The 14,324-nt window shown below is 40.5% G+C and overlaps 1 protein-coding gene across 1 annotated transcript in view; it reads right to left on the reverse strand.

Moving 5' to 3' along the window:
- Alk (ALK receptor tyrosine kinase) overlaps positions 1-14,324 on the reverse strand; it is a gene marked incomplete at its 5' end in the record, with an annotated part of 685,791 nt that overhangs the window by 441,292 nt on the left and 230,175 nt on the right. The window contains one exon of the mRNA XM_033762181.1: positions 14,110-14,274. Coding sequence (XP_033618072.1) covers positions 14,110-14,274 — 165 coding nt within the window. The remainder of the gene's footprint in view (positions 1-14,109; positions 14,275-14,324) is intronic.

The following is a 14,324-nucleotide window of genomic DNA, read 5'->3' on the forward strand; positions in this document are numbered from 1 at the left end:
ATTAAACAGAGGCACCCCAAAATGTTGTTACAGGCTGAATTTAATGTCTGTTGTAGTGTCATGGCACTGTGCAACCAGAATGCCATTTTCATTTTAGGCACCTTGAAATAATTCCTTATTCCCGAGGAAATATTTCAAATAGTGCAGAGAATATTGACCCACACAGAGAAGAAAACTGCCAAAAAGAATACAAATACAGACTTGGGTATTAGAAAACAGGCATAGGAAACTGTCATACTACATATATAGTCAGTTCTGTTAACAAGTGATCATAACATCTAGCATATTTCCAAATAATAACAGCTTCCATAAAAAAATCAATTAGGAAAGACATGATATCCAACAAATGCACTTCGATCAAACATGACTATGAGAAAGTACTAAGATTCCTAAAGAAGTAGAAGGAATTAAAAATAGATCATAATGCTACAAAATTAATAATCTAGACTGCACAACCTTAGCAACCCAGGTCAAAGGTTCTCACCAATCTCTTGCGGGGAGTGCTGGATACCAATATCTGAACCCATACGTGTTCTCTGGAGTCCACTGCAATTTCATTTGTAAACACACAGGGTTACTACTGGGGCTGCAAGACCTTTCTTAGAGTACTGTTGTGTCTGAGTTAAAAAACTCCCATATTTATGTTATGCATGGATACCTGGACTAAGTAAGCCTCCTGTTCATAGAATGAAGATTTTCAAACCAAGACAGAGCAGAACCTCTTGTTTTAGGCTGCCGTGGTTGAGGTGACTGACTCACGCAGAGTCACATGTTTCTCTCTGAGGCAATATTCCTGTTTACAGAAAAATTTCTTGCACGTTATTTTGATTGATTTTTATAACAAGTCAGAAAAGAAAGACAAACAGGTAAAAAGACCACCAGATCTCTCTTCAGCTTAAACTAAACCAAGCATTTTTTCTATGTCTTGAATGAGTAAAGCTTATCTCTCCAGTCCAAGAGGAATTATACTGTAGTTATCCCCTTCAAGAGATTTTATTTTATTCTTCTTGCAAGGCCTTAACTTTCCTTTACATCTCTTCAGGCATAAATTCAGAGTGGTTCATGGCCTTTCTTAAACAGAGTCCATATTTCCTTAGGACGTCTCTTATATGAACCATTGGATATATACAAATCAGTGAGGCTAAGAAATCCATATAACACTAAGAAAAGCTTTGTAATAAGAGGAAGTAAGGAAATAAGACAGGTACACCTACTCTTATGGATTATCTGAGCTCACCCACTCCATTCACCAATTCAGGAAGTAAGGCTGGCCTACCACTCCTGACTTTCAGAACAGTGCTCCTTCTAGATCTAAAAGGGCAAGGTGTTATGAATGTGGAGGGGGGGCATGCTGTGAACAGCTTGACTGATTTCAGTAACCTGATTCCATCTTCTCACACTGACTGAATCACCTTAGCCAGGATGGTGACCTTTATGCTAGGCCACAGCCCTCATTCTGGCAACCTGCAAAGAAGACACAGGTGACAACGGATTTCCTAAGACACTGAAGTTACCAGACAGCAGGGTGGACATAATTTGGCTGTGTCAGAGGACAGAGAATTACCCCAGCATCACTGGCATATGTGCTGTGCCCTCAATGCACTGCCAGATATGTATGTAGTGAAGATTAGTCTTCTGTAGGAGTAACCTGAGAAACACTTTGCATTTTAAGCAGCCAATGTAATGGAAAGAACATGAGATTCAGTGTTTAAACACTAACTCAAGAGCCAACTCTGCCATATACCATCTTTTATAGGTTTGAGCCGTGTAGTTCATCTCTTTTGAATTATAAGAAATACTTAATGAATGTCTATTTTCTATTGGACATTATATTAGGCCCTTGAAACATTGCAATGAATGAGAGACCCAGTTTCCTTTCTTGGAAGCTTACTATTAGCCTCAGTTTGCCAGTTTATACTTAGGGACACTGATAATACCCATCTTGCTGTGCTGTGAGACCCAAACATGAATGTGGGTGGAAAAGCACTGTGAAGTCTGTAACTCTCTCCAGTTTCATTTGGGCTAGTTCCTGAGCCAGTCAGCAGCCCATCCAGGCCCTGTACATGTGGTTTCATACTCTCCTTCAACTATTCCAGAAAGGAACTTCACAGAAACTGTGTAGTCTTGTGTAGCTGCTACAACTTCCCTCAGGCTTCTTCCATGGAAAAAGTGGTAGCCTGATCCCAATCGCACCAGTTGTAGCAACATGTCTTTTTCAGGCCCCTCCTTGGGGTGCTTTTGGTCCATAAGCATTTGCTTATGTCCATCTTTGACTCTTCCACTGCTGTATATTTCTTTTCTGTTTCTGGCTCCCAAAGAGATGTACTCTATTCACAGTAGAGGGGATGGGGAGACTCAGTGAGCAGCAACTCAAAGGACACCTACAGTAAGTCAGTTTGCTCTAAGGTCCAGTCCATTTTCCGAATATGGCCATTTCTCGAATGGTGTCCTTTATAAGTTCTGGCCCTGGTCACAAGAGCATATCACTCTTCCTCCCACCTTAGCCAAAAGTAGTTTTATTTATTTCCATTAGTGTTGCAAAAAATTAACAGAAACATTAGCATAAAACAACACATATCTGATTTCACAAGCTGGAGATCAGAAGTCTACCCTTCTAGGATAGAACAATCCTTGTTTTTTTCTTTCCTTGCTTCCAGAGTTTCCTGCATTCCTTTTCCCACAGCCTCTTCCTTCATCTTCAAACCAGAAGTGTAGTATCTTAACATCTTCAAATTCTCTCTCCCCTCAGAATTCTCCCATCTTCACATTCCTCTTGTGATTATTACGATCCTATTTCCTTCTTTCACTGACCAGAACCTCTGTGAAGGCCTCTGGTCAACCTGGATAATCCGGGATAATCCCATCTGCAAAGTTTTGTGCTGTGCAAATAAAATATGCCCAGGTTCTGGGGAGTGTGTGTGTGTGTGTGTGTGTGTGTGTGTGTGTGTGTGATCTGTTCACCATACTTGTCTCTTCTCAGGTTCTTGAGCCTGGAAAATCTAACATAATAATTTCAGCTGCTATAATGGTTCTGAGAGTTCCCCTTTTCTCCCTCTAGGGTGCCACATGACTTTCTAGAGACAATGCTCCCATCTTGCACTATGGTTTAATGGTTGGCCTGAAGAACCAGACTGTCACAGAGGCTGAATAGAGATTATGGCCAAAACTTGGAGAGAGGTATCTCTCCTTATCTGGTAGGATTTCTGTGCCAGGTTATTTGGCTGTTGTTTTTACTGGAAATGCCTAACCCCTGTCTTATGTCAGAATAGGACATGGCTTTATTGACATCTAGTCTAAGACTATGTTACAGATGAAAAATTTAAGTCCCACAGAGTAAAGCGAAGTTTCTAATGGCAGAGCTGAGACTACAGCCTAGGCTCCCCTATCCCCCAATTGCTCTCCTTCTTTCCTCACACTACAGGTCTACTACCCCGCGGTTGCAAAGTTCAGTAAGAAGGTATATGATGTTGACTACACATTCATCTTCCCTTCCCCTCCCATGAAGAGGCTTTAGAGGGCAAAGCAGGCAACTCCCTGGGAGAGGACAGTCCTGATAGGCAGGTAAGCAATACTTCACCAGACACACTCCCCCCTCCCCGAAGCAAGCATGTCAGCTGGCTGAGGCAGGTCCCGCTCTGAAGTTCAAGCTCCAGCTGCCAGGCTGGTACCAGCATTACATTAGGATGCATCATACATCACAGCTTGTTGATATGATTGCTGAAAGGTCAGCATCGAAGGCCCACGGTCATTGCTCAGGAGATGAGGGACACACTTCTGCATAGAGAACCAGCAAACTGATGTGGCCTTTCACAGTGAGTTCCAGAAGAGGGGCAGGGACAAGAGGCTACACATCTACCAGGTGACTTGAGTTTGATGAAGAGTCATGCTCAAGTGAAAAGGTATGACCACCCAAGGCGCTTCTGATAAATGTGCAGGGGCAAGGATTAAAATAAAAATAGGGTGGGCACATGAGATCCTCCTGAAATGCTGCCCCTCAGCCCCTGGGCACATTTCTGAAACCAACCGCTCGTTGGTTTCCACAATTAGCCTTTCCCAGGCTTCAGAGAAGCCAAGCAGAAGCAGATGAGGTAAGGATCTTTGGATTCATGAACAGATGTCCATTGCCAGTGCCCCTTTGTGTACTGAGGCAGGGAGGAAAACTACCTTCTCCTCTGTACGCCTGTCCGCTTCACCCTAGCAGTACTTCACAAGCATTTGTGATTGTTGTGGCATAAAACAGTTCACATTTTTCTCCAGAAGTCCAAGATAATTCACTGTAACACTGACCCCTGGTATTACAACACAGCATGCTTATCTTATAAAGATTAATGAACTTCATGGGCTCAGACTTGGAAAGTATTGAAGCTCATGGAGGAAAAGAGAACCACCAATCATTCACCTAGAAATAATTCTGTTACTCTGCTGGCCTATTTCCTTCTAAACTTTCCAATTATTTAGATCCTCATTTTGAATTAGAAATGTTCTGCAATATTCACAATATAAGTTTCTCATTTGTGTGAAAAAAAATTGCAAAATTAGCTCGTTCTCTGTAAGTGTATTGGAATATATTTGATTTTCTCTCTTCATCTTGTGTCCAGTAATCTAAATGAACGCGTTTATTTTTTAGTGCACGATTGCTGTTCATAAAGTTTACACTTCTCTTAAGGAGTAGATACATGCACATAAAACATCTTGGCTCTTTTTTATTCCCCTTGCCTCCCCACCCACCTCCTTCACTCCGTCTCTAAATTCCTTGTCCCCATTTTCATTATTGTCGTTATCATTCCTACTTTTAGTTCATGTTTGCAATTAATGTTTACATTCATTTTGAGTATTTGGTATGACACATCTTAAATAGTTTTGCTTTCCCCTCTATACCTCCCCTTGCCCTCAGTCTCCTGGATCCCTTCCCATTTGCAAAAGACCTATTACCCATTGTCCTTCAACCATTCCTTTGATCTTTATTTACTTTGTTTTACTCAAATGAGAGATACCGTGTGGCATTTAAATATGTGTCTGATTTATTTCACTTAAAATTATATTTTCCAGATATACCTATTTTCCTACAAATGTCTCAACTTTATCCTTCTTTATAACTGAGTAGTATTTCATCATATATATGTACCACATTTTTTTCATCCATTCATCTGTTGAAGGCTGATTGTGCCTCTATTTTATACCTTTTTTTTGTACCAGGGACTGAACTCAGGACTTTGTGCTTGTGAGGTAGGTGGCAGAACCACTGAGCTAAATCCCTGGCCCTAGTGCCTCTATTAACACTGGTCTGTATGTATCACTGTAATATGATGTCTTTAGCTCTTTGGGGACAATACCTAGAGGGGGAGTCGCTGGCTCAAATGGGATTTCCACAATGGCTGTACTAGTTTACATTCCCATCAACAATGAAGGAGAGTTCCTTTTTCACCACAGCCATGGCAGCATTTTGTTGTGGTTTGATTTCTTCATGACTGTCATTCTTTCTGGTATAATATGAATCTTAGTATTGTTTTAATTTGCAATTCTCTAATGGCCAAGATGTTGAATGTTTTTCATATATTTATGGGACTATTTGGGCTTCTTCTGAGAAGTATCTACTCATTTCATTTGCCCATTTTTTGACTGGATTTCCTATTTTAGGTGGTCTAATTTTTTTGAGTTCTTTATATAGTTTGGATCTTAGTCCTGTATCTGAGGAATAGCTGGGAAAAAATTTTCCCCTTATGTAGGGTTTTCCTTATGAACATGTATAGGTTTTTCTTGCACAAAATAACTTCTCTTCCACAGATTATTTAATCTGCTTTTAAGAAACCTAATAACAGACCTTAAATACTTTGTTATATTATTAAATATATTACATAGAACATGTAATGGCAGCATATTTTATGTATGCTTTATCTTATTGAACTAATTGTTATTTTTTGGGCATTTGAAATATTTTTAATATTTTCAACATCATAAATAACTATTCAGCAGGAAATAATTTTGCTGAAGTCCTAGATTTGAGATATATCAGTTGAAATGGAAATCTATAGAGAATGATATCTTTTGACTTTTGAGGGTTAGTACTGTTAGCAGCATTTAGCCCAGAAGTTATTTCTTTCCTCTATAAATCTATCAATTCCGAGCACAGAGACTAAGTTTTGAAACTTAAGGGAGATGAAAGGAGCTGGACTCTTCTGTGAGGCCTGTTTGGGGAAGAAGTCCCCCAGAGCTGCCGAGGTTATGAGCTGAGAGAACTTGCCCTAAGAGGGTCTCTAAAGAGGGGGAAAGGACAGCGACATCAGGAACTCTGGAGCCAGAGTAAGATGCTAAGAAAACTAGGAAGCCTGATACCATGTATAGAGGACAGAAGCTCTGCAGTGGTCTTCAAAGTGTTCCCATAATTGTGTTTCTTTTCAACTCAAAAATAACCTAAAATGTACCAATAAACTCAATTAAAGCTGAAAAAAAAAAACCACAAAGAGGAAAAATACAAATGCCCATCAATAGAATGGGAATACTATACAACGAGAAAAAGGAACCGATTCCTGACATATTCTGTGATATAGATGAATCTCACAGATGTGCTAGTAAGAGAGGTCTGACGTTGAAGACTTAATGACTTCACTGACACGAGGCTCTAGAAAACACAATCCTGATCTATGGTGACAGGAGGATCAAGTGTTGCCTGGGGCCCAGGTTCTACCTGACTGGGAATGGACACAGGGACATTTTGAGGGTGATGGGGATGCTCATACCTTGTGTGGTGGTTTTACAGGTGTATATATTTCTCAAACCTCATTGAATTATATACTTATAATAGGTGTTTTTCATTATACATAATAATGTGTTTGGGGGCTAGGGGTATAGCTCAGCACAGACCACATGCCCATTAAGGTCCTGGGTTCAAGTCCCAGCACTGCAAAATAACAATAATAATAATGTATTCAATAAAGTTGATAGTGAATTTAACTCCTTGATAGAAGAAACAGCAAGATAATAAAGCTGTTTGCAAAGATATTAAAAGAGAAAAGCACATTACTCACTGGGGAGGGGGGAATAGGAATAAAGCTGCAAAACAAAATAAACCTGTACATTTTTATTGTAATCTTCTTTCCATTTATATGAAACCAAGCTTAATTGCCCTGATAGAGCCAAGGGGCATTTGTTTGCCTATAGCATAACAGATCCACCCTGGCAACTTTGTAAAATTCCCAAGTGAACCACCAGAGAGAACCCTAAACAATACTCAACTGGGCTCTTAAATAAAACACAATGATCTCTGCTTCAAAAAAAAAAAATAAGAAATTAAGCTTTGGTGATAGTAACATATATATATAAAATGAAAACATACACAGTGTATACTCAAAAATATTTTACTGACGGGGCATACAATAAAATAGAAGTTTGAAGACCACAGTCCTAAAATAGCAACCTGACACCAGACAGAGAGAACAGCACAGGAAGGGAGTTGAGGAGGCTGGAATCTGAATATTTAGTATGGACAGCTCCAGTTTGATTCATCCAGCATGAAACAAGTGATAAGCAAAGAACATCATTTTCTTCAGAGGGATGGGGGGTGGGGGCGGAGAACAGAGACACAGTGACAGAGAGGATTACCAGTCATTTAAATTACATTTTTCTTTTATTCTAGTTGCCTTATCTGTCCTAATTGCTCTCCCAGTTTCAATAAAAAGCCAGAGCTATTTGCTAAAGTTTGCTTACACACACAAAGTGAAACATGATTATTGACTCTCATTACACAGGTAAAATTCAGGGTTTCCTGTGGACTGTGAACATCGGAGTCCGAGTCTGTACTAACACACTTCACCCAGGCAGGCGGGGCCAGGCTAGCATTCTCAGGAAAATCTCAGTGGCTCTCCAGTGCCCAGGTTCCTCTCATCTCCACCTTACTGACAGCCTGTCCTCATCCTTGAGGGCACCTTCTTTCCTTCCTTTGGCACCCGCTTTCCAGAAAGTTGTAAACCCATTCACATGTGAGAATCAATGCCTAGAAGAGGCTCGGTCAATCAGCAAATGAAGCCTGAAGGCAGAAATGGATGGCTTATGACAGGTTTCACTGTATAATGGAGCGAGTGCTGAGTGAACTTTCATCATATCACTTGTCTATCAGCAACCAAAGGGTCAAGAGCCAAAGCACGAGACTCAGAACCAACTCAGCTACCTAGCTACAGCCTGCAGTGACTGTGAATGCAAAGAGAGCTGTATCCTGACAGGCATCACTTATAGCTCAGAAGTTTGCCCAGCTTCCTGCTACTCCTAGGATGGGGTCTATTTGAGAAGTGTTTATATAGGTCTTTAAAGAACATTTCAAACCCTTGGGGAAGGGAAGGAGTTGGAGGAAGGATAAGAAATGCTGGTATTAATCTGGGCTCCTCTGAACCTGCCCAACTAGACTCCAGATAGGCTTGAGAGCTCACAGCCCATAGGTGCAGGGAGAAACATGTAGGATTCACATGCCAACCCAACATGCAATGAGAAAATATCAAGGTATAGTGGCTTCCAACAGAGATGTCCAAGCCCTAACTCCCAGTACCTGTGAAGACAACCTGATTGGAATAGGATTTGTGCAGATGGAATTAAGTATACTAAGACAAAATCATGCTGAATTTAAGATAGGATCTAAATCCAATGATATATTCCTCTATGTAAGGCAGATCTGAGCTAAGGCTACAAGGAGAATACTCTGTGACAAGGGAGGCATAGGTTAGAGTGACACATCTACAAGAAAAGGAACATTAAAACTTGCTAGCCACAAGAAGCTAGAAGAGAGATAGGGAATGAATTTTTTGTCCAGAAGGTACCAGTTCTGCTGACACTGACTTCAAACTATTTGGCTTCCAGAACTGGCAAAGAATATGTTTCCGGGTTTCTTTTAAGTTTGCTTCTATGCTGCAGCAGTGAACTGAAGGCTAAATAATTGCATTCTGCTCAAAACCATCAGCCCCCCGCAAATATAAGGACCCAATTCAAAAATGGGCATCTGCAATGAACAGACATTTCTCAGACAAAGAAGTAAAAGCAGCAAGTAAATATATGAAAAAATGTTCCACATCACTGGTCATTCGAGAAATGCAGATGAAAACAACACTGAGATTCCACCTCACCCCACAAAGAACGGCTGCTATTAAGAAATAAAACAACAACAAATGTTGGCGGGGTTGTGGGGAGAAAGGAGCCCTTCTCCATTGTTGGTGGGAGTGCAGACTGGTGCAACCACTATGGAAATCAACATGGAGATACCTCAAAGAGCTTGGACTGAAGGTCCCATTTGACCCAGCCATCCCTCTGCTGGGTATCTTTCCAAAAGAATTAAAAGAATCATCTCACAATGATATATGCACACCTATGTTTATAGTGGCACAGTTTGTAATAGCTAAAACTTGGAAACAGCCCAGTTGTCCATCAGTTGGAAACTGGACAAAGATGATGTGGTTTTTCTATAAAATGTTTACTACTCAGCCATAAAGAATGAGAAATTAGATTCATTCATAGGAAAATGGATACATTTAGAGGATATACTCCTAAGTGAAATAAATAAGTCACACATGTAAATACCGAAGAGTTTCTCTGGTGTGAATAAACTATAATAGTACATAAGTTCCTATTGAGATAACTGACAATGTGAAATGGGAAGAAAAGGGCTAACGGTGCAGGGAAAGTGGGAACGGTGGGAAAAGGTAATAAGGGAAAGAAAAAAATAGGAGAAAAATGAAAAAATGGAAATAAAATATTTGTAAATGGGAAGGGGAGGAGGGGGTGAAGGAGGGCAGGGACAAGGGGAAAAAATGAGAATCAAGACCTGTCATGTAAAGGTACATGATCCCAATGATGAATGTAACTGTACTGTATACCTAAAATGTACCAATAAACTCAATGAGGAAAAAAAAATAATCACATTCTGGCATTATGGTAATCTAGGCATGTGCTGAGTCATTCTTCACTGTCCCAGGGCTCCACGGCAATGTTTTTCAACCTCTTGAAAACTAAACCATCTTGATAACAGAGAAGTCTCAGTGGCCTGGCCGTGCTCCATTAAGGACCATCCCCCCAAATAAAACAAGGCAAAACCTTGAGTATCAGAGCCCTGGAGAACTGAGCTGAAGACTGCAAAAGTCTTCACAACTGAGGCTAAACCCATTTTTCCTGTGTATGGATAAGAGTGGGCAACTGGGAAGGCAGCTGTTAGGAGGCACTGATGAGGTGTTTTCCATTTTTAAGCTAGGGTTCAGGCTAGAGTTCAAAACCTTGTCTTGCGGGAGGAAGAAAAGGGTGTTCCCTTGACCACATTCTAAAACAGAGGAAGTTGTAGGCATCAAACATGCCCACGGCACTTCTTAAAAAGTCACAGAATGCCTCAACTTGATGCTTCCTTGAGATTTTATTAATTTACAAAATTGTATTCCATCAAAATGATCATTGTTTTATCATCCTGCCACTCTGAATTATATGTCCCTTATTATTCTCAGCTACAGGAGCCATAAATTCAAAGCATTCAAAATTTAAGCTCTTAACAGTTCATTATCTATATGACGGGTATTATCTCTCAGCCTTTTTCTGGCCTTTCTTTTTATCCCATGGCAAGAAATACTGTAATAGTCTAAATACTATCCAGCCAGTAAAAGTTCAGTTACATAAAAATACAGCAGTGACTCTAGTATCCTGAAGAGCATCCCATCGCTCCTCCTCAATTCCATCATAAGCATATTTTCTGCCAACGACAGAGAAACTGAGATTCTCAAGACTGGGGCACTAGGGTCGGAATGTGGGTCCTTCTTTTGTCACTGTGCAGACCAGGCATGTCATTTTCTGTCTCGGCACCTTCACCTCTTTGCCTGAAAAGCGAGGAATATTACAATATCAGCTTGCTCAGCAAGGCATGATCCTACATTAGGGAAAAAGTAGTGATGCAATGAATTGTTTCAAAAAGTGATGACAGGCCCATTATTGGATGTTCTGAACACCTCTCAGCATCAGGGGAGAAGCAGTCCCTGCGATGGTTGAAAAGTAGATCCCTTTGTTTCCATGACTGGTCAAAACTTTGTTAGTACAGATCTTTTCCTTAATTTTCACAAAAAATAAGCATATGTTCCTGCCTGCAGGTGAGTCAATCCCCCTATTGCTGCTTGAATGTGCCTGTTCACTAAAGTGCTTCATAAAGAAGGCTACTGCGTCCACAGTGGCTTTCGCTCTGACATCCCTGTCCGTATAGATGCTACACACTGTCTGATGGTAGCAGTATGCTTTGCAGAGACACAGCTGCCGTTTACTCTAAAACTGGGTATTCCAATCCTGACTGACACACCTACACCGGCCGATGGGATCAAGCCACATAAAATCATGCAGGTGTCAACATGATTCCACACTAAGGAACACCGAGAAGTGAACATTTATTTTTATCTCCCTCCCTTTCTCTCCTGCTTCTTTCTTTCTCCCGGCACTCAGTGTGATACGCATTTGCCAGAGATCACAAGGTGGAAGATGAAGAAGAAGCAGGTCAGAGGATGGCAATGCATGATTTATTGGAAAGGTTTAAAATTTTTAGAAGCACCAACTGTCAAACTTATAATGTCTGACTCCACAAAGTCTACAGAATTCCCAAAACACATATGTGTCACTTGTCCCTCTTGATGTCATGAAACAGGGATTCACAATCAACCTCTGGAATATAAATATCATTCAAATCTACAGAGGCCAAAAATATATGTTTGTAGGTGTTAGGTAATGAAATCCACAGATATCCCTGAGCATGGCTGAACAGAAGCAAATCTGAAAGGATGACCCTGGCATCAGTACAAGAACTATACCTCAGGATCACTGGGGTGACTTATAAAAATGTGTTTAAAAACAACTCTCAAGGTAATTGAAATAGCAATAAGACACTGTGTTTTTTTCTAATAGGTTGATAAAAATGGCAATATGAGTGTTTCGCAAGAACATGAAGTCATGGGAAGGAACACTAATACACCACTGATGGGAGAGTATAATATAAATCAGTGTTCCGGGTCTGGGAAATAGATTGACAGTACCTAACAAGACAGAGGATGCACAACCCCGCCCCCAGCAAAAGCTCTGTTAGTTACATTCTCTAGAGCAACTCTGGACATGAGTACCAAGAGATGTGTGCAAAATCACATGCAGCAGTGTTGTTTATAATTGGAGAAACCAGGAAACAACCCAAATAACCAATGACAGAAAAAGAAAAACTGTACTATTTTTATACAACAGATTCAATATGGTACCAGAACAACGAACCACGGCTTGTGTCAAAAGGCAAAAATCACAAAAGAACAGTATGATTACGTTTATATTTAAAAAGTCCCAAATGTGAAAATCTAATCAACATGATGTTTGGGACTACATACTTAGGTAGTAAGGCCCTAAAGAGAGGCAGATGAATTATTAATACAAATGCAAGATAGTGGCTATCTCTGAGGAAGGAGAGACAAAGGAACTGACAGTATTCAGATTCTTATGCTTGGTGATAAGGACGGAGATGGTAGTTTTATTGTAATCTTTAACCTATGTGCACATGTTATATTTGGTTTTTGCATGTTAGATTTCAAAACAGAGTTTTAAAATATGCAAATTCCCAGGCTCCATCTCTCATCTACTGAATAGAAATCTTGGGCTATGAGCCCTAAATATTTTTCATAACTTTTTTTTAGAAGATTTGAATGCATTAAGAGCCATTCACCTATACCCCCCTCCACACACAATACATATGAGTATCCAAATGAAAGTAGTTTATAAAATATAAATATAAATCAACATTAGGCAATCTCAAGAGAATCACAAGTATAAAAAAGTCAGTTCAGAAGAACGTGCAGAAAACTCTGTTCTGTTGTCACGGCCGGGTTCAAGACTGATGTACAATGTAAACCTGAGAGAATTAATTATTTTTGTGTCACCTCCATCAGCTTACCTGAGCCCCATTTCTGTTAAGCTCTTGAGTTACATGAGCCCGAGATAATCACCCTCAAGTGCTCAGCCACAGAGCAGGCTCTGGCCATAGTTTCTGCTACAAAGATGGAAACAATGCGGTAGAAAGTTCCCTTATCTAAGATTCATCACAACAGACGTTTAACCCTGGACCCATGAGAATGACTGATTTGTTCTGTGTGCAGTCGGTCCCCTTCTCTGAGGCCTGGCTTTCTCATCTGCCTTTCTTCCCACACAAAATTCAATCCCAACGAGACAGTGTGGGCAGAAGTACTCTGTAAAGGCTAAGCACCACTCTGACTGTCTCGTAAGCTTGTTACCACATCAGTTAGTATTTCTTCCCCCAAAACAGAAAGACAGGCTGTCAATTGGGGCTCAGCAGAATTTTCTGATCCCAAGGAATTAATCAGGAGCCCTCAGGTTTGGATTGGAGAGATCTGAAGGCTGGACTAGAGTTTAGTACCTCTATTATCTCTCTCCAAAATCTCTACAAATGTGGAACAAGTTCATTCTGCGTCTACCTTGCTCAGGTCTGGACTAATTCAGAAGGGAAAGTTCATAAACAGTTCAGAACTATGGGAACGACCATGCGCAACAAACATGAAGCCTGAATATTCACGAGTAGCTTTGAAACACACTTTAACCTAGTTTGCTTTACCCTCCAAATTAAGAGTGCCAGATTTAGAAACTGAACATGTAGGACATTCAATCACATTTGAAGTTTTTAGTAAAAGTGGGATAGTTTTCACTATATTTTAATAATTGCATGAGATACACTTATACTGCAAATCATTTGTTGTTCACCTGAAATTCAAATTTAATCAGGTATCTTGCATTTTACTTGACAACCCCATCACAAGTTGACAAAGAGATAAGCACATTTTTCTCCATCTTACCTTGGGGAAAATCTGTATGGAAGAGAGCTATGAAATCCTATGTCTATTACTTGGTAAAAGGGGAAAGGGTTGGGCTGACCTTGTCATTAAAATTACATAGTCCTCTTCCTGCCATGGCCCAAGAAGGCACGGAGAGACATATATACTAAAAATAGGTTTCAAGGGAAATGAACAGAGACTGTTGAAAAGCCTCATCATTTCAAACAGGAAAAGAACACCCCAGCCTAATGCTGGCCCATCCGAGAGACTTTCTAATAGCCTCTACCCTTACCTCTGGGCATCTCCTTAGAATGTTCTGCCTCAGGTCCATCCAACAAGTCCATCTGGGAGGCCTCCTCAGCTGGCACATGGCGCCAGGACCAGCTCTGGTTCCCAAGGTTATGCAGTGGAGGAGAATATTCCAGCTCACAGGGGAAGTCGAAGCTACACTCCAAACCTGCATTGACAGCGGAGTGTTAGTGAACAGTGTTTCCCAAATGCGGTCCC

Source organism: Fukomys damarensis, unplaced genomic scaffold (genome assembly GCF_012274545.1).
Source record: "Fukomys damarensis isolate Sample0158 unplaced genomic scaffold, DMR_v1.0_HiC HiC_scaffold_2, whole genome shotgun sequence".
Taxonomy (NCBI): Eukaryota; Metazoa; Chordata; class Mammalia; order Rodentia; family Bathyergidae; genus Fukomys; species Fukomys damarensis.